Source organism: Wasmannia auropunctata, unplaced genomic scaffold (assembly GCF_000956235.1).
Source record: "Wasmannia auropunctata unplaced genomic scaffold, wasmannia.A_1.0 LD335972.1, whole genome shotgun sequence".
In the NCBI taxonomy this organism is placed as follows: domain Eukaryota; kingdom Metazoa; phylum Arthropoda; class Insecta; order Hymenoptera; family Formicidae; genus Wasmannia; species Wasmannia auropunctata.
In genome coordinates this window covers 234,021-255,400 of record NW_012026918.1, presented here as the reverse complement: position 1 = coordinate 255,400, position 21,380 = coordinate 234,021, and the positions used below count along the sequence as shown (strand labels likewise).

The 21,380-nt window shown below is 44.9% G+C and overlaps 1 protein-coding gene across 1 annotated transcript in view; it reads left to right on the top strand.

Moving 5' to 3' along the window:
• The window catches only part of LOC105454914, a 37,068-nt gene extending 16,910 nt beyond the window's left edge, over positions 1–20,158 (top strand). Inside the window, exons 4-9 of the mRNA XM_011697888.1 lie at positions 192–1,319; positions 2,377–2,815; positions 3,249–3,349; positions 4,267–13,914; positions 14,380–14,825; positions 16,599–20,158. Coding sequence (XP_011696190.1) covers positions 192–1,319; positions 2,377–2,815; positions 3,249–3,349; positions 4,267–13,914; positions 14,380–14,825; positions 16,599–19,533 — 14,697 coding nt within the window. The 3' untranslated portion in view covers positions 19,534–20,158. The remainder of the gene's footprint in view (positions 1–191; positions 1,320–2,376; positions 2,816–3,248; positions 3,350–4,266; positions 13,915–14,379; positions 14,826–16,598) is intronic.
• The last annotated feature ends 1,222 nt before the right edge of the window (positions 20,159–21,380 follow it).

The window sequence follows — 21,380 nt, the reverse complement described above, 5'->3', positions numbered from 1 at the left end:
ATAAGTGAGTCGTGGCATTATATTCTGAAGGACGGAGAAATCTAAATAAGAAGAGTAAAGAAATAATTGTAACAAATCGATATATCAACGAGAATACCGTCACTTTTTTATTTAGACTCAAAAAATTTTTCTTTCCTCGGTGAAAATACCAGTGATCCATTGTTAGATAAGTACGTCTTTTTTCTTTTCAGTCGGAAAAGATCAAAGAAGGTTCGCCGCCCTACAAGGACTTTTGTGGTCAAAATCTGCGCGAAAAGGTTAACATGTTATCAGGCAGAGAGAGAAGATCCGAAGAGAAAGAACCGGAGGATCAAGACAACAGTCGACGGATGGACAGTAACCGGACGAAACTCATCGCGACGCGAGAGCCCATCGACAATCCGGCCAGTCCCGAGTTCGACAGTTCCTTCTACAGCAATGTGAGCTGCAACATCCGCGAGAATCTGCTTCACCACCTGGACGGCAAGCTGCAGACGACAAGCGGTCAGCCATCGTCGACGTGCGCGTCATCGATTGCTACCTCAAGCTCGACGGCGATGGCGACGACGGAATCAAAATCGCCGCAGCAACAGACGCAGCAGTCGTACTACGAGCACAGCGTCAATCAGATCCAATTTCCCATCGACATCTCCCTGACCGCGGCGACGCCGGTTTACAGTAAGGAGTACCCGGCCAGCGAGGAGTACGAGAACTCGAGCGAGTACGCCCGGAAGGCCGGCAAAATGAGCAGCGGCTCGCGGCCGCGTCGGGTCTCCTTCGAGAAGTACAACTTCCCGCGCAAGTACGACGGCAGGGAGCAGTGGACGTGCTCGATCAAGGATCTCAGCAAGTTCGACATCTCCACGCAGCTGTCGCTGCGGAAGAAGCAGCAGCTGATTAAGGAGCGCCTCACCATCAGCAGACTGCATCAGACCCCGTTGCTATCCTGCGAGACCACCGAGGTATTACCTCTCAGCGATCAGGAACGGATCGAGCCGGTCGTCGAGACGGCAGCGAGTAATCAGGACAGCGCCGCTGATGCCGGCTGCGCGGTCGACGCGGGTGCGACGACTCTCGACGTCGTCCGCTGCGACGTTGGCGAACCGCTCCCGAGCGAGACCAAGAAGGAGACGACAACCGAATCGTCCGCAACTGCAACGTCGTCGAGCCCGACGGTTGTCACGGAATTCACTAATGAATTCGCAGACTTTTTGAGACTGAGGAAGTGCGAGAAGGGCGACAGCGAGGTCGCCAATGCTCAGAAGGTCGTTTACGCTGAGCTGAGCGGCGAATGGTCGCGATTGCGGATCTACATCTGCGGCGCTTGCGGTTCCAGACACGTGAGTATATATTATTGCTCTTTTATATATACATCTCTTCTTTATAATTTCTTCATATTTGTTTAAAAAGAAATGTGGATAAGAAACATCACGAGAAAAATTATAATTGTCGATAATTGTAATCATTTAAATCTTCGCTTTTATTTTCGGCAAACGCAGTTGTTCCTTATTTATCTCTTGTTCTCTCAGTTTTGTTTCTCTAATCGAATCATCAATAATCGATCCGATATTATTTTGAGGTATTAAATTTTTTATGGTTCTTTTATTAAGCGATTTGATGAATATATTTGATAAGATTTCTAATTCACTATTATAAGCGAATAAGAGCAAAACGTTTAATCGTCCAATTATAATATTCAAAATGTATTAATTGAACTTAATGTAAGACTTTATGATTTTATTCAAGGAAGTGATAAATTTTAAAGCGACTGACAAAAGATTAAAATACCGTAAATTATAAAAGACATGCAAGCTTTTACATACGATTTTGAGATAATTTTAGATATTATTCTCGTGTTGCAAATGGTGCATTTTAATTGGTGCGGACGCGGTCTAGATAATTTATCAAGCAACGTACTTGATCTTTGACATTCGGGCGATACATACGAACCGAATGGTAAGCGTTTGCAATGAGCTTTCCAAATCACCGACTCACTCGCGCAACTTTGTCTCTACAATGACCTCTTCACTCCTTTTTTTTTGCATATAAAGCGAATGATTTATCTAATAAAATCTATGAAACTAAATCACAGAATGAAATTCGTCTTTATTACCGCGTTTTAGCGACATATAAGTAAGTTATTTATCTATGTGCTGTATTGTCGGGGAAAAAACCGAGGAATTTCCCTCGACAATGTAGCACGTAGATAAATAACTTATTTTTGTGTCGAATTCCTCGGTTTTCCCCCCCCCGATATAAATACATCTTCATTATGTCGCGCGTTAATCTGGTTTACAAGAATCGAATACGCACTGCGTTCGACATTCGAGATAAATCGAGAGACGAAACGAAATGTTACACGGAGATGCGATCTGACCCGTCGATATTCCTGCGCAGGTGACGCTCAAGGAGATGGAGGATCACAAGGCTTCCACGCATCCGCGCGTCCTGTGCTCGCACTTCGACCTGGCCGGCGACCAGCGCGAGCATTACAATCACCTGTATCTGCCGGGACGAGACGCGCCCACCGAAGGGGTGCGCGACGCCATCCTCACGGAGATGGTGTGCACCAAATGCGCCAAGAGCTGCCCGAGCATGGGCGAGCTGCATCGCCACATGCTGGAGTGCGGCGGCGATCAGGCCTGGCTGCTCGGTCTCACCGGCAGCGGCAAGAAGAAGTGCAAGTGGCGGCCGTTCGGCAGCCGCAGCCGTCGGCGGCGTCAGCGCGGCATGAAGAGAAATATACAGAACTCGCAGACGCAGCCGCGGATCGTCAACGCGGAGCGGTCCAAGGAGAAACAGGCACCGACCGGCCCTAGAGTCCGCCCGAGCGACCGTAAGAACGAAATTCGCTTTCAACACGATATAATGCTTCGCGTGAGATCCACGCTCCAGCTTTTCCATATCACTCCTTATCTCCGCGCACTTTGTGTAACAGCTTTGTGTTCATGAACAAATAAGATACAGGAAACGAGTCGAAGACGTAAGAAGCACATTATAAAAAAATGATGCGCTTTTTACGAAGTAGATTATCTTCTGATACAGAGATTATCTTTTTACATAATTTTACATGAATTGCAAATCAGAAAGTGTCGATGCACGGTGTATGTGGTCTTTGTTTGCGATTTTTAAATCTCATTATCCGGAAAAGGAACTTAGAGGAATTTATGCGAATTTACGATTTAATTATCTTAGATATTAAACGGGAATTTAGCGAGCCGGCATATTTGAATATATGTAGCTTCACGACCGCTCGAATTTGTTCTTAGGCGAGAGTATCCAGAAAATGCTAGCCAATCTGCCGGCTAAAAGAGCTACGAGGAAGGTTCTGCAGGACAACGCGATGCGATCGCAGGGTCGACTTCGTAACGTAAGTAATTTAATAGCGTAAAACAATGACTTTGTCTCAATAATACACTCGATCAAAATTGGATCGATATTCGAATCATAAAGGGCGATTATAATAGCCGACTGATTTAATTAGGATGTCGTACGACAGCGTAATATCTAACGTTAATGGGCTGTCTATATAAAGGTTTCGTGGTAATACAATAGTAGATGTTATTCTTCCGAGTTATCTCGATGAAAATCACACGTGTCGTAATATTCAAATTAAACTTGTTTAATGAAAAGCTGCTTAGAACGATTCTTCCTCGATTCGCCGTTTACAATTAGCGTTAATTACATTTCAGTTTTCATTATCCGAGAAACTCGCGCATTTCCTTAAAATACCCTACGGGCAGAAAAATCAGAATAAACGTGAAATGATAAACGAGACCGATTGAAATGTAGTTACAGTTTGACATAATTTTGTATATTATCAAGATAAATTACGTGAGCAACGAAACCACCGCCAGTCGATCCGGGTGACACGAATATGCCAAATAATCGAGGGAGAATCACGAAAAATTCGAGACTCGTCGAAATAATGATAGAGCGTTATTACCTTGCGCGCCTCGTCGCACACGAGCGGAGGCATCGATTAGTTGACATACGCGTTTGTCGAGGTACATATTTCTATGATCGTTCACACAGGTAGGGCGACTTTTATGCTGCCATCGTTTTATTATTTTTCTTTCCGATAAAAATACCGCTCTTTTTGCTTTAACATTTTTTATATATTTCTACTTTGAATCCTTATGCAAAAGTAAACAGTAAATAAAAAATGAGGAAAATGTTACATTAACTTCCTGGAGATAGCAGCTTAGAATTCTGTCCCAATGATAACGAATCTGAATTCGTCAGCACAAAAGCTTTTAGCGGCATCTTTGGACTTTGTTGAAACAGGTGCAGACTAGAACGAGGGCTTGCATAATCGGCGACAACTCGTCCCGAATCTCACGCAACAAAGCCGCCCTGAGGAACAAACTGCTGAAGAACGCCAAGTCGATTCAGCGGAATCGCTGTCGTAGCGACAACATCGCCGCGGTGATCGAGAGTGTCGTGAGGAAATGTCACGAGACCGAGAAGAGATCGGACAGCGATGTCAACAAGAGCGCCGAAATCGAGAACGAAGCTAAGAAGGATGCCAAAGAGACGAATGAAGGTTCGTCCAGGACGACCGGGAAGGCCGTGGATCAGAATGACAGAGCTGTCCGGCCGAGAGCCGTCGGACGACCTAAAATTCTCGGCAAGAGGAGGAACGTGAAGAACCCGCAACTTCAAAGAAAAAACGGTAACAAGCTGGCGAGATCGATGGGAAAGTTCGCGAAGTTCAAGAACGGCGCTACACCCGAGACGAAGAGCGAAGGCGAGGAGGCATCCTCCCCAAAGAATACACCAAAGAACGTAAAGACGAGAGCGATTGATAAAGACGACGACAGCTCCGATAGTAAGAGATCGACGATTTCTGCGATAAAAAACAAAAGCAAAGTGACGCAAAGTATGCTGAAGAGAAGGCGTCCTGTGGACCCAGTGGCGTCCTTGAACGCCTCTATCAAGGCAAAGTCGCAGCTACGAACGCAGGACGGTAAGTTCGCCCGCAATCCAAATAAAGGCTTGCCGGCGAAAACGAACGACGGAAAATACAAGACTGCCGACTTGATCAAGCCTAAGCTGAGAGCGCAGAAGTTGAAAAAGATGGCGATTCAGCTGCCACGAAGAGTCACTCGGCTCTCGTCGGATAGCGACAAGATGCCGACTTTGGAACCAGTCTTACAGATCGTTTCCTCCAACGAGGATTATTCCGATAAAGTGACGAACGATCTGCCTATTTTGTCACCAGTTACATCGTCAGGTTCTCTACAGGATCAAAAGGCATCTCGAATTCCCACAAAGAGCGTTTTAAAGGAGAAAGAGGGGAATATCGAGGCCGACGTTGAGGCCGTTCCTGAAAAGAGCAAAAAGGAACAGAAATCGACGAGAGGAAGAAAACGGAAGGAAGAGACGAAAGACACGGCAAAACGAAAGAAAACTAATGTAGTTGAAGAAAATAAAGCTTCCAAAAGTAACGTAGCGATGTTAAAAGATGATAGAACGAAAGGCAGGAAGAATTTACCGGTAAATTCTAATAGCGATGAAAATAACAAAGAAGAAATATCAAAGAAAGAGGCAATTGTCAAAAAAGAATCTAATAAACCGAAGAAGGAAGAAGTGACGAAGGAAACTCGAAGCAATTCGAAAACAGCAGTAGACAAAGATTTCGCGAAACTGTCGGACATGCCATTCGAGGTGAAGAAACTGTTGCGTTCGGCTCGAGGGATGTTTCAGTTCAACAAGGACGATCTCCTAGGTACGCTGGAACACGCGAATGACTCGAAACGCAGCCTGAGGCAATGCACACCAAGATCGAAAACGCTTCAAGTGAGCGACAAAAGTCCGCGGGAACTCGATGACGAATCGGACGGATCGAAGGACGTGAACAAGAAGGAGAAGATCGAAGCTACTAGAAAATCATCCAGGAAAAACGTTGAGAAGAAGGGCGATGACAAGATGTCGAAAACGAATCTAGAGAAGGATTTGACTAGCAACGCGACTGCCAGTGTGGCACAAAATGAAAAAAGTCAACAGGGCAAAAGAGACAGAGCAGCGAAAACGAAGGAGACCGCGGTTGACAATCCGGATATGAAAGGCAAAACCGACCACGGCAGACAAACGAGAGGATCGTTGAGCGATGCCAAGGGCGAATCTTCCTTGGAAATCGCAAGCGATAGCTCTCGAAAGGGCAAATCCTCGCTGGGAAAACGTCGCAGTCGCAACAGATCGATTGACGAAGATGAAGAGACTAACTTGTGCGCGTCCGAAGAACACAGTAGCAGCGAAAATCCCTCGTCAAGCGGAAAGGAAGCTGAGAAGGAGGAAGTCAGTGATAAAGACCGTAAGAAGGAAACTGAAGGCAAGGGCGATAAAAATTCCGACGATCGCTTAGATTCGACAGCGGTGAATATCAATTTGAGTCACTTGCAGTCGGAGACGAGCAATCTGTCCATCGACAGCGGCAAAGAAAACTCTTTGGAAACGTCTGTGAACGTCACGAGCAAGCTGAAGGTAGGGAGACCCAAGAAGACGAGGGGCGCGGGCCGCGAGAAGTCGTCAAGGAAGAGATCCTTGAACAACGTCATCGGTATTCTGACGGAGGGCATGAATATCCCCGTGGAGGCGCAGCAGAACGTGCAGGTGCTCACGGTTCAGACTAGTTTGGACAATCCGGATAGGATAGCGCGGAACGGAAGCACGCAACAACCGAGCAGCGGCGAGGGCAACGTGATCGCGGTAGACTCAGCTTTCAGCGAGCTTGCGGTCCTCACCAAGAACGGAGAAGAATCGGCGGAGAATAAAGCCGTTACGGCGACGAGCACGACCGATAACTCTCCCGCGGACGGTGACAAGAATACTACTTGTCCTGATGAAGCGCAAGTCGAGAATGCCTTCGCCGACGGAAAGGTACCGTCAAAAGTTGCAATTACTAAGGCGTGTTCGCCAGCCAACGATATCATCCTCGATTTATCCAGAAGAAAACCCAAGGGCAAAGGCTCTTTCTTAGAGAAAATTGTGTCGAAAATAGCCAAGCAGAAGGACGCTCTGCTAGAAGGTGAGGTGGGTTCCTTGCTTGACACCGCGGCCGATGAGTTAACTAGCATCCTCGACGAGGTCGGGCCCACCTTGACTGATAATGTAGAGAGCGCGAATTCCGACGAGGCAAGCCACGCTTCGAAGAGAGACAACGATAAAAGTGTGACAGTTACATCCGCAGACAAGGAACTGCCGGCGATTGTCGATCCTGAAATTCGAGCGTTGGAAAACGATAAAACCAATGTTGAGAGCATGATTTCTAAACGTCCAATGGACTCTTTGGAGATTTCAAACAAACTCGAGGGAAGCTTGGCAACAAAGATTGAAGCTCAAAGCGAAAATCAAACTAAGACAGATAATATTTTAAATGTTGAGATGAAGGACGAGGATGACGTGGATAAAAAGGTGAGTGATGCAATGCGCTCCGTTGAGAAATCGCATGTCGAATCGTGCGAGAATAAATCGATAACGAATAAAGAAACAATTACTCCGATAAAAATTCCAGACGAGAGTCCTGCATCATTGACTGATAATTCAATTTCACGTTTGTCAATGCAAAAAGAAAATTTAGAAAAACTTGAAAGAAAGAAAGGTGTCACGAAATCCAAGAGAAAATCCAATAAAAGATCGCTGAACGATGCAAGATTCTCTAAGAAAAATAAAAAAAGATCACTTGAAATCGTCGAAGATCGCACTGAAGAAGATAATAGACAGAAAAAATGCCGGTCTAACGACACGTTGAAGTCCGATGTTGGAAATGAGTTTTCAGAGAAAGATGGTAGCATCATGGATACTACAAACGCAGATATCGAAGTTGAAAAGTCGCAACCGCTTCAATCCAGCGAAAGTGAAATTATCAAGGACGATTTGAAGTTGTCAAGTTTAGAAAAGAATCTCATGAAAGGTAACGACGAATCGAGTCTAGAAAAATTTACCGATCTTCCAGAAGCGGCTTGTGAAAATACGAAATTATTGACGAACTTAGAAAAAACCCTGGACAAAGTAATTTCCGAAGAAAATGCTGTTACCAATGTTCGGTCGACAAAATCAATCGAGAAAAGCGCTGAATGTAGAAAATCTGCGGATAAGATTCAGAAAAAGAATCAAATCGATACGAACGAGTCTTCAACTAGGCGTATGTCGAAGAGAAAATCGCAGTCTGTCTTGTCTATAACTTCCTCGATAGATGCTACCACAAATATCATTCAAACTGCAGTAGAATCGATGAACGATACAGAGAAGATACCATCCTCATTATCCACCACGAAAGAATCTTTGGATTCAACTGATGTGCAACCGATAATAATTGGGACTACTAGTGACTCAGACGTTCCTTTAGAAAAATCGGAAGTAACGTCTGGGAAACATAAAGAGACACAAAATACAGATGATTCAAATCTCGTTAATCCAACGCCCTCAAAAACAACGAAAAAACGTGGTGCGAAAAAGAAGTCACTGGCCGAGGAGCATTTGGAACTACCGGAAGACGAACCTGCCAAAGTTGTTTCGAAACTTGACGATGAATCTAACATTGTAGACTCTAGCAAACGATTATCCGTTAGCTTAGAACCCTTCAAAATACCGGAAGTGAAAGATCTGGTGCAGAGCGCGAAGAAACGGGGCCCGAAGAAAAAGTCACAGTCCGAGGACGGCGGACGCTGGAACGGCGGAAGCGTTCCGGAAGAATCTCGGACGAACGAGGAACCCGCGGAGACCAGCGAGATACCCAGCTCGATCGAGGAGAAAGTCGAGGAGCAAAAAGAATCAGAGAAATCTGTTATCGAGGAAGAATCGAACGCGAAGAGGCTTGAAAGATCGAATTCTTCAGGTTCGATCGGGCTCACTCTATCTTCAACCAAGACGAGATCTATGTTAAAGAAGAAGACACAACTGTCGAGCGGGGACCTTGAAGAGTCTAACATTCGAAATCAGAGTGCCGAGAGCACGGACGATCTGTCCGAGAGCTCGTGCGTCAGCGAGTCCAGCTACTTTAGAAAGAAACGATTCGCGAAGAAGAAGAAGAGGAAAGAGGAAACGGTAGTTGATGATGGCGCCGACGCCTCTCTCACGGATTCGACAGCTCCGAAGGGCGATAAGCAAAATCTGAAAAGGAAAGAAAGCCCGAACAAGAGCAAATCGTTGCTCGAAGAACACCTTGATCTCTCCGACGCGGATGACATCGAAATTCCGATGGACATTCAAGCTTCGTTAGAAAATACGGAAGCCTTGGAGAACATTGAACGAGAGCTCGAACTCACCGAAAAATCGTCGAATCTACAAAACGAGGACAAGCCAACGGACGATACAGAGAACAAAGATTCGGACGCCACTTTAGAACGACCGGCGTCGAATAATCATGATTCTTCGGATAATACGGTCACTCCGAAGAAACGCGCGGCTGGCAATTTTGTGGTGGTGCACACAAAGACCGGTGAGATCCTGATCGTGGAGAAGAGGAAGAAACTAACGAAGGAGGCGGCGAGGTTCTTCTGCGACGTGTGCGCTACCAGCTTCACTCGCAAGAGCTCTCTGAAAAAGCACACGTTGTCACAGTCGCATTTATCGCAGTTGACAAAATCCACCAAGGACAAAGTCGAGTCTGTTAACAGCAATACGTTCGAGAATGCAGAAGAGGATGATGACGAATGGAAGAGTAATCACGAGAACGATCAACAGACGAAAATTGAAGACGCTCAATCTCATGAAATCGATCGAAAGTCTTTAGAACCGAACGAGAGCTACGTTCCTTTCGCAACTAGCGCGGAATTGACGAAATCTCTCGTGGATCTCAGTACCACGAGACAAACGTTGGAGGATAAACTGCTGGACGAAGAGATTTGCAAGATTACCGAAAACATGAGCCACGACGAGTACGTTTTGACTGATCACGTGACGCCGGAGGAGCCGATGCTGTCGTCGACGCCGATCAAGCCCGTCCAAAAGAAGCAGGAGAATTCAGGACGAGGCAAAAACGGCGATAAGAAGCGGAACAAGTCGAAGAAGAGAAACCTGGCGGAAGAACATTTGCTCTTGGACTCTCCTGAATTGGAAAAATCTAAAATCGATTCGGACGAGCTTCCAAAGCTAACTAACGATGTTATGCAAGTTTCCTCTCCATCTTGCAATCATACTTCGAAAGAAATAACGGAGACGGTAGAAAAGATTGGAGATGTTTCTAAAGAATGTGCTGACATGGAGAATCAGGCAGAATTAATTGTTACATCGTCGAACGAGGAAACCGATTTGAAATCAGCATGCGACATTGATGCGAAGGCTGAACAGCAAACAGAATCTACGAGAACTACCAGGAGAACGTTGAGAAAACTCTCCAGAATGGATAATGATGAAAAAGAAGATACTTCAGCTTTAACTGAGACAAATCGTTTCAGTCTGAGGCCCAGAAGAAGTAAAAATATTCAGCATTACGAAGAGTCTGACGTCGAAGCTGATATATACTTTATGGACACCTCCATGGAGATTAACAGTGACGAGGTAGAAGATAGCCGTGATGTGCAAAAGAGACAGAACGAAGTGGAAGAAGAAACGAATAAGAATGACACACAGGATAAGATACACGACAACAGTCCCCAAGATGCGGAAGTCGTGAAATCGAAGAGCGACTCGATGAACGACACTAAGAAAAGGAAACGTGGTAGACCGAGGACAAAAAATCGAATTGTTCCGAATTCCAGTATCGCTTCAGCTCACGCGAAACCCGAAGTTGACGGAAATGATGCTGTCGTTGCGAGCAATCTTGACGAATCAAAAATCGAGGATCAAAAATTAGATTCGCATACAGAGCATATTGACGAGGCCGGCAAGCCGTCGCATATTGATGAAAATGAGCAGCCTCAAGTCAAATGTCTGCCTCTCAAACGAAGTAGAGGCAGGCCTAGGAAAAATCCTGTACCGATTGCAAACAATTCTTCAGTACAAGCAGATAATTCGCAGAGTACCTGCGAATCGACGAAATCAAATTATGATAAAATAAAAGAAAAGACGGACGTGATTGAATCGCCTCCTAAAACGATTATCGAAGAAATTACATCGATCAGTTCTTTGATACCCAACGCGGAGTCTGCCGTTCAAGATCATACGCCGGAATCGAGTTTACCGGAAATGAAAAAAGATTTATTAAATGCTGAGGAAATTCGAAGCACCGAGCTCAACGTTACCGAAGATCGACCGGCGCAGAGAATAGAAGCGACGGATATTAAGACAGACGACATCGTAAAGAATTGTGAGAATACGCTTGCCTTTAACATTCCATCAGAGAAGGTCGAAATGTCAGAAATGCCATCAGAAACAAACACATATGTTGACGATGCAAATTGTATAGAGGATAAACGTGATGATACGAGCGTGAATGTTTTGACAGATCTAACGACCGAAACTTCAGCCGAGCTTCCTTCACAAAATACCGAACAAGTACCGATCGATGATTTGAGATCGGCTGAATCAAAAGCAATCGTCAACAATGAGAGTTTTGAAGTTTCAAAATTAATAGATGTCTCAGAGGAGAAACAAGCAAAGTCAAAAGAGGAACTGCCCGAAGAAGTTGTCGAAACAAAACTTTCGTCAGATTCGGAAGGCGAGGACGAAGCGAGAACGTCAGTCACTGACGATAAATCTCTTCTCATCGCAAGCTCTCACGAATCTCAAAAAGTGATAAGTGATTTAGAGAATGATAGCATTTGCGATGAAAAGGCGACTCGATTGGAATCATCTGGCAAGAAATTATCCAGAAAGTCGACGAGCAAAGAACGAGAAACTGATTACAAAAAATTGAAAACGTCCAAGGGCAAGAAGAAAAAGGTCAGAGTCGCAAAACTGTCAAGTGACAGCGAGAACGAGGATGACAGGATCGAGTCTGCTGCTTCGAGCAAGAGCAAGATTGTCAAGAGCGTATTCGGCCGAGTGTTCGGCGGCGAGAAGGCGGACAAGGTGAAGGAGGTGTTGAACGATTGGGTGTCACGATCAGAAGACGACTCGGACATGTCCAGGGGTGCTTCGGATGCGAGAGCCTGTCTACGCGGACCGACAAAGTTCGCCGAGAATGGACACAAGAAGGAGAAGAAGTGCCATTCTGGAAAGAAGGGAAACGACAAGTGCGACAGTGAGGTTCACGGCAAAGCGAAGAATCGGAAGAAGCGAGAGAAGGACGTTGAATCAGTGCCCGAGGATAGTATCGGGTCGCCCGTCAATCCGGCCAAGCGAAGGCACCGAGAGAGCAAGATCAGGACGGACGAGAAGACCCTGAGGACCTTCGACGACGAGTCGCCAGCTGTTTCGGACGAAGACAATAAAATTAGGGAAACGAGCGATCAAATTAATAACGAGTATCACGAGAAAGAATCGACCAAGGAGCGAACGAAGGATAAGATTTTGACCTCCGAGAACTGGGAGAGTCTTCGAGTCGCTCACGATGCTCATGGAAAGTCGAAAAATAGCTCCGGCCATCGTAAAAAGCAGGATGCTAACGAGCGTTCTTCGTCACCGTCGCAGTCCAGTGTATTCAAGCATAGGCGGAGGGAGAGCAAGACCAGAGCCAGCGAGATGATCCGAAGAGAGCTCTATCTTCAGATGTATTCCGACAACGAGACTTCATCGCGCCTTTCCAACGATCAGGTCCTCGACGAGACGCACGGGATTTCTAAGGAGCAGGAGATCGAGTTCTACGAGCCGAAAGATCTGAATCGTTCGGATAACACGAAGAGTGTCAAACAGAAGGAGGAAGACACCTGGGAGAACGCCAATTCGATAGATCAGGAACAGAGTGGAGCGCATGGTGGACGCGGAAGGTCCAGAAAGGACTCAAGCAGTCACAAGAGGCAGGATTCCACCGTGATTAAAATAAGTAAGACAAAAACAAACAAAAGGATTTTAATGGATTCCGATAATGAGCCATCAATTCCTTCGACGGATCAGGAAACGAAGAACGAAATGCAAAACGATCAAACGATACGATCTGCAACCGAATCGAGGACTCGATCGAAAACTTTAATCAACGATAACGCTTACGAGTCCTTTAACTACGACTCAATTGTTTCGAGGCACATGAATAAAGATCAAGACAATTTGCTAACACATTTAGATCGGTCAAGTTCCAGAAAGAACAAAAGAAAGATCGTCAATGAAGACTGGAAACGTTTAGCGAGAAATCTAGAATTCGATCAGGAGGACGATCAAGCGACCGAGAAGGAAATTGAACGTAAGGACGAGGAGTCTGCGATATCGTCGCGTAGTTGCAGCAGTTTAGCGGCCGAAGGACCAATAATGAAGAATCAATTGGCCGAGCTCGACGGAAATTCTCAGACGAATCAAAAGTCCGATGACAATGATAACGACGACGTCGAGGAGGAAGAGGAGGAGGAGGAGGAGGATGACGACGACGACAACGATTTCGAGCGAAGAATGTCGCCGTTCTACGCTCGCGAAACTCCCGACAACTCGATGGAAAGTAGCTCCAACGAGGAGGAGGAGGAGGAGGAGGAGGAAGAGGAAGAAGAGGGGGAGCGCGTAATGCACGAGGATAACTCCAGGAAGATGAATCCTACCGAATTCTCCGGGGAGAAGATCATCATCAGATCGCCGTCGTTGGGCCACAGATCGGATGTGGTGACGATCGCGCCGACAGACGCGATCGAGGACAACGCTTTGGATGTGCCGAGGGAGAGCGAGTCGGCGACGGAGCAGCGGCAAGGCAAGATTCTTAACCGTGACCAGGTGCTCTTCGTGGAGTGTTGCTCGCGATTGAAGACGAGCGAGAACGAGCTGAGAGGCGCGAAAAAGATTAAGCTCGATCACACGGAGTCGTATCACAGGCGGGACGATCAACCGCAGGAGTTCAGGATCAATAGAGACCGATGGAGGGACGTGGAGAGCCAAAATAGTCTCGGTAGTCTTTTGGAGTCGGTGAATCAAGTGAGTATTATACGTTAGAAATTCTTATATTTGAATAACTTATTAATATATAATTAATGAATCATTAATTATATATTAATTATATTAATGAATCCATTTTGTATGCAAGCCAGATGTATTATTCATATTAATCCGAGCTGTTTAGTGATAATTAAATAAATCTTAATCTTTCTGCGAATTAATCAACAATAAATCATAAAATCATTTAAAATCGTGATTATGTACATATTTAAAAAATTAAATGAAATCTTTTATTTGATTAATTGAAAGAATTGACTTTAAATTTTAGGTAAATGTAATTATGAGTTTTAAACTTTTTTGTTATAAAATTTATTAAAAGTAATTATATTTGATTAAATATGAATCACTTGATAAACAATTTTATATCTAGCTTTTTTAGAATTAAGAGCAGAATTATGAAGAAAAGTAGACGATGTAAGATATAACATTGCTTGGAAATTCTAGTTGCTTGGTGAGGAGACAGCCATGTACAACAGCCACGACAGAAGCTATCGGACGCGCGGTAGCGAACGATCGAGCAGATCTGCCAGTCCGGATACATCGCGAGTCGACAATCTCGGTTACGAGGACAGTTTGGACGTAGCTTTCGAGCACAATAACAAACTACGGGACAAGATCCAGCAGCGCATGAGAGAGAGCGAGAATCTGATAGCCAGCACACAGACGATCTTCGGCCAGAAGATCAACGATAACGATCATCCCGACGATGACAAGCGTGACAGCGTTGGGAACTCGTACTCCTCGAGTATACACGAACACGAGCAGCTGTCTACGTCGGTCGCGTCGAATAGGGAGCAGGAGTCCTCGCCGGGTCACAAGAACAAGATGAACTCAACTCTACACAAAGCATTATCCAACTTGTTGCACAGCAACGGCAAGAATGATCATAAGTGAGTATCTTGATGGTCAAATCTGTTTTATCTGTACCGCATAAATATTTCCATTGTTATCATATGCTGAATAATTTGGAGAAAACAAATTAATATTCCAACATGATACAAGTACATTATAATATAATAATAATAATAATGAGTTTTCTAGTTGGACGTGGATAAATTTCATAAGTTTAATAAGCTTTCGAACTCGAGGGAAGACGAAGGTTCTTCAAATTTATAAGTACATCATTAAGATAAACTCGCCAAATTTTCTCAGCCAGCTATCGTTACAGGCTTGGTTATTTTAAAATCTTGTTTTATTCCGCTAAGTATAGATTCGATTTGTTCTAACGTATTTACGAGAAACTCAGCTCATTATTCTATTTTTATGATGCTACGTGCAGATGCTAATATTTTAATACGTTTCTCTAAAATCCCACATCTCGATATAAAAACGCAAAAAGATATTCGAGATTGATAAAAATGCGACGAAACGGCGAGCTTCGGTGATTAAAAAATATTTCGCTATATTTTGCAGGATGGCTCACGTATCAAAGCGTATTTTTCAGTTTCGCATCGGTTCAACACCTGTTGATTGCTCGTTTATCTGCCTGCGCGGCCATACGTTTCGTTTCGCACCCGATTACGCTATATGTGGCGTGTGATTGGCGCGTACGAAAGGACGATCGTTTTTTTTTTCTTGAAAAAAAAATTTCTCTAACCCTCGTCGACTGTTGCGTTGGATTTATCTTCCCGCGAGGGACCAAAATCGAGCTCCGTCGTGCGACGTTACGTAAATCACGCCGCCTACAATCCATGCTGTCCTGGCGAATGTTGTATCCTCTACTTTCTCCATCTGGAATTATTTGAGCTTGTTCGACGCTCGATTTTCACTAAGGATGGTCGAGAGACCATCGTCGAACGATGCCCATTCGTTCGCGTTGCGTATTGATCCGCCTTCGTCACTCCACCCTGTACGCGATGAACGATCTCTCCCGCAACACCACCGACAACGTGTAGCGCCTTGCGATACATGGAATTTAGTATACACATAGCACCGCGAGCATCTGTCATATGTACCCCACGTTCATTATTCTGCTAATTTATTTACTAACAAACATGCTTTCCCAGGAATTAATTATCTCTTTGTTTCAAAAGAAAGGGAAATGGCTATAAGTACACCTTTCTTATGTACACTTCCGGAAGTAGAACGGAGGGACGTTCCCGCAGTATCGATTAATTTAGATGCATAATTTATATTGACTCCTGTCAACATAAATGTTGTTTGAAAGGGAAATTGAAGGGAAAGAGTTAAAAACTTTAAGAAATAATACTCATTATGTACTTCACAGTGAGAGTTAAATAATTTTCGTAGATTTTTTATTGCAGTATAAAATTTCCTCTGTATTTGATTTTATTTTCGGCGGTGATTGTTCGAATAACGAATTCCGTTATATTAATAAGTGCATTTATTAAGTCTAATTAAACTCACTTTACAAAAGTATTCTTTAATTTCATATTTTATTTACAGATATATTGTTGACTGAAAAATACCGTTGAAAATTCATCGCTCGCTTCATTGTTAACTTAATCAAAACTTGCATAACAAGCCATCAAGAATGCAGTAGTTTTTAATAAATGATTACGGTCATCTACTGCCATATTTTCTATGCAATTAACCGCACGATCGCACGTGCGATTTAATAATGAATCTCGCTATCGTTCATCGATGTATATGAACAATTTCATTCATTAGTAAAGTTGTTATAAACTAATTTCACTCCGCAGTTCCACTCCGATGAAGCTGTTGGCGGAATTGGCCTGCGCCCGAGCTCCGACCTCCACATTGCCGGAGGACACCACGAATAGCGGCAGGAATCATCAATCGGTGAGGATGGTCGCGGCGGCGGTTACGGCGGCAGCTGCAGCGGCGGCTGCGGTGACGGACAAGGACACCTCGATTTCCCCTAAGAGGCCGACGAAGGACTCGGCGGTGACGCCGAAGCATTCGCCGAAGAAGACGAGGAATCCCATCAAGGAGCTGTTCGAGCGCAAGAAGGAGATGAACGACAGAAAGCAGCAGGAACGCTCGAAGGCCGCGCTCGTTGAACTGAACGTGCAGAAGCAACGCAAGTCGAAGAAGAGTAAGAAGCAGCAACAGCAGGAGTTCCCGCTGATTCGCAGAAGCGAGCTCTACGGCGGCCTGGTGGAAAAGAAGAAACGCCGCGGGTCTCTCGATCGGAAAGGGGACTCGGAGAGGATAAAGGATGTGTACGAATTTGACGAGGAGGAGAGCCAAATGGCGCCCACTCTGGGTAGCGTGTTGTCCTACAGGAGCCAAGTCGACAACAAGAGTTACGAGACCAACTTGTCGAAGGCGAAGAATATTGACGGGGACTCGGATGCCGTCCTGGAGAACGGCAAGACAAATTACATCGCGGACATCAAGTTGGACGCTATGATCAATCGTAAATTCCAGGAACTGGAGAAGTTCGCGCCAAAGACAAAGGGCGCCCTGAAGTCGTTCCAGAGCGAGGAACAGCAGCAGCAGCAGATTGCCGAGTCGATTACCGGACCGATGGACGAGTTCGTGGAAAGAAAGCAGCAACGCATAAAACGGCCCATGGAGCAGGGCGTCAAGCAATCCGGCAAGCTCAAGAAACGAGGTAAAGGCTCGAAGAAGCGAGGGAGAAACGCGTGGTATGAGAACGACAGCTCGGACGAGTTCAGGACGGCCGCAAAGACGGAAGACGTCGGCGTGGGCATTTCGAAGAGTCAACGCTCGTGCTCGAAGGGCAAGCAGAATCTCTTCGCGGAGTTGTCGACATCGTCCGAGAGCGAGTACGAGCGGGACGACGTCGATTACGCGATCGCGAACGAGGAACATTCGTTGAAATCGAGAAAGAGTTCGAAGAGACCGCTCGACGTCGACGAGGCGGATGATCGACGCGCGGTCAACGAATCCGAATTCGACAATGACGATCAGGTCGTAGACGATTGGAATCGAGTGGTGCCAGAAGACACTATGAAAAACGATCACGACGCCGCGAAATCAGAATCGGAAATGTCGGATCGTTCGCTGGTGATAGACGAGAGGAAGATGACCGACGAGGCGAGGAACAGCGATGACGACGCGGACAATCAATACGAGAGGACGTTCGAGCTGGAAGACCTGTACAGGGAGGACAGCTCGGACGCGGAGACGGAGATCGAGGAAAACGAGGAGCCGACGGCCGAGGAAGCGAAGGACAGGGTTGGAAAGCAAACGTCGGATGAAAATGCGGCTTTGCAGACGAAGCTCACCTCTACGAACGCGAAAGACGATACATCGGAGATGATTTCCTTGGAAGAGGCCTTGGATCTTCTAGATCGGCACGAGAATCTCAATTCGAAAGCTGAGAAGAACGATATCGTTAACGGCACTATGGACGAAGCCTCTAACGATGGAGCTGTTAATGAGGAGACGGAGAACAAATGTCTGAGCCCTACGGAGATGCCGGATGAGAAGGAGGAACCGGATGACGATGTTCCGGCTTTGCCCGAGAAACTGTCCAGCAACGAGAAACCGCAGAAAGAATCCGACCACAATCTTCCCCTTCACGTGTTTCTCAGCAGAAAGGTGCAAGAATCGAAGAAGAGAAAGCAGCAGCAGCTGGATAAATTGCGAGAGGAGCAAGAGAGGATACTCATGGACTTCCAGCCGACAAGAAGACAAAGGAAGTGCGCGATAGGCAAGCAAGGACTGCTAGCGGAAATAAGCAGCTCGGACGAGGAATCGTACATAAGGGATAACAGCAAGAAGAGTAACGATCACGACAAATCGCGTAAGAAGAAGGAGTCGAAGGAGAAGAGGAAGGAGAGATATATGGAGAAGAAAAACGATCAGATGATTGCCAGGGCGCAGAAGGCGATTGAGGAGGAAATTCTGCGAGAGGTCGGCAAGAGAAAAGAGGCGCATGACGACGATGCTGCATTGGATAGCGACACAACCGTGGAAACGGCCGTCTCCGGACAGAATCAGAAGAAGAAACACCAGACGAAGGAGAAGCACAAGAGAAGTGACGACGAGAATATCGAGGAGAGCGCAGCGTACATCGATCAGTCTTATCTCGACAGATCGGAGGACAACAAATCGGACCGTGCTGTCTCGATTGCGGAAAGTAACGAGGAGAACGGCGGCGGCCACTCGCCAACTAAGAACGAAAAAGAAAAACGAAAGAGATCCGTCTCGAAATCGCCAGCGAAGTCGAAGAAAGTTTACAAATCCGAGAACGGAAAGATCCTGACGAGCAAGAGGAGCAGAGAGCCGACCGCGGAGAAATCCAGAAAGACGTCCGCGGGCAGCAAGGATTCCAAGGAGCGCAGATCGTCCAGCGGGAAGCGCGACTCCGACGACGAGGAGCTGAAGACCACCAAGTCGTGGAACAAGGTCGAGGAAGGGGTCGGGGTCGCGATCGGTCGACGCAAGCGCACCGCTGCCCTGCAGTTGTACTACTGGTCCAGTTCGAGCGACGAGGAGGAGGCGCCGGAGCCGATCCCGGCGCCCGAGGAGGAGGAGGACGATCGGCAGGAGCAGCACGGATGGATAGTGGGCGACTCGCACAAGCGGATGATCACGATGCTGGCGATGGAGAAGCAGCTGAAGGAGAAGCGACGCAGGAGCGAGGACGAGTTCGAGCCCGGCAAGGCGAAGAGCAAGAAGCATCGGAACAGCACCTCTTGATACGTGTTTCACGATTAAAGCCCCGATCTAAGCCCGCGCTCGACAGACGGCGATACCGATGATTACAACGTCATCCTGTTCCGATAACGTAAAACTGTGAAGGCGAGAACTGTGGAGGCCGGAAGAATCTCCACGTTTGTTCTTTAACGAGAATTCATTACGTTCTGTATCTTCCACGATGGATTGGTGGTTACCCGTGGCAGATCTGTCTAGGTAGATATAAGAAACAAGTGGACAAGTGCGATCTACGATCAGAAAAGTATTTGTTGTGTTCGATTTATTTTTTTTTCCCCCTTTTTTCTTTTTTTCTTTTTGTTAGCGAGTGGACGTGATTCAGGCGTGAAGAAAGAAGAAATAAGAGATATAAAATGTACATAGTTGCTTGGCGTTTAGAAATTAGAGATTAGACGAGAGTATCCTCCCCCCCCCCGTTGCAATCTAAGAATATACATATATAAATATAAATTGAACTCTTATAAATACCGAAAGACATAGACTGAACGTGAGGAAGTAGCGGAAAGTGAAAGAGAGCACTCTTAGACAATACTAGGACGTTTGTAACGTTTAGTTGTACGTAGGGGAGTCTCCCGCGAGCATGTGAAACGGGTGAGGTGAAACAAAAATTAAAAAAAAAAAAAAGAACAAAACCGAAGGGAATCAGTCGCACAGTCGCTTATTTTTAGGAAAGGACAACGTAAAACCGGGTCCAATCGAGTTTAGCGCTTCTACCAAGCTTCTTTCGTGATTCGTGAAACGTATTTCTTCGTATTCTTGCATATTCTTACATGTTCGTACGTATTCTTACATATCGCAATAAAGAACGAAAAAAAAAAAGGAGCACTTCTCGCGACGGAGCTAACGTTTCGGAGGGACGAAAATATCGCGTTCGCGGCGGGCAATTGAGTGAGCTCCGATACGAGCGTACGGAAGAGGCGGAACCTTTCTTGACCTTTCGCACGTTATTTTTACGAATTTTCTAGATCTCAAATGCTTGTGCGTGCGCGGCCGGCCGTGAAGCCACGCGTATCCGCGGAAAAACGGATGCTTTAATTAATAATGCATAAAACACGAACATTTATTTTTTTTTTCCCCTTTCGTACTCGCCTCGTGCACATAGGACATAAGTATGTAGATTTTCATATATTACGAGAAAAAAATGTTATATATGTTATAAGTGACAGAAAAAAAAATTTATAGACTTTAAATGTAAATGTACTGCCATAATCATATATGTATATATATTATAATATATATTTATAATACATACGATATGTATTATTATACATATATAATATGATATATATAAAATATATATATATAATTATATAATATATCTATATAATTATATATATATATATGTAATACGAAAGCCTATGCAAAATAGTAATTAATATTATTTCTGTAAAGATTTAAAAAAAAAAAAAGAAATCTCTAGCACAAAACTAGACGACGATCCAATGTAAATAGAGCATATTTTCAATGCGTCTGGAAAAGTATGTTTTGTAATATAAGGATTGCAAAGAAAAATAAAATTATTCGACAAACTCCGTCTCTCTGTTTAATAATTAAATAAGAAAGGATATCTCAATAAATAAGATAAATAATTAAGTAACAATTAAGGTACGTTCAAATGTATTAAATTTCGTCGATATACTTTCGTATTACATTACTGAAGATAATAATTTCGCATCGTGAATTCTAAATATTATACACTGAGAAAAAAAATTACTTAAAACAAATAAATATGTTTCAGGTACCCCTCAAAGAAATAATTTTCTTGAAGCAAGTAAAATTTTTTTATTTTAAGTAAGTGTTTGCACTAAGAAAAAAAATTACTTAAAACAAAA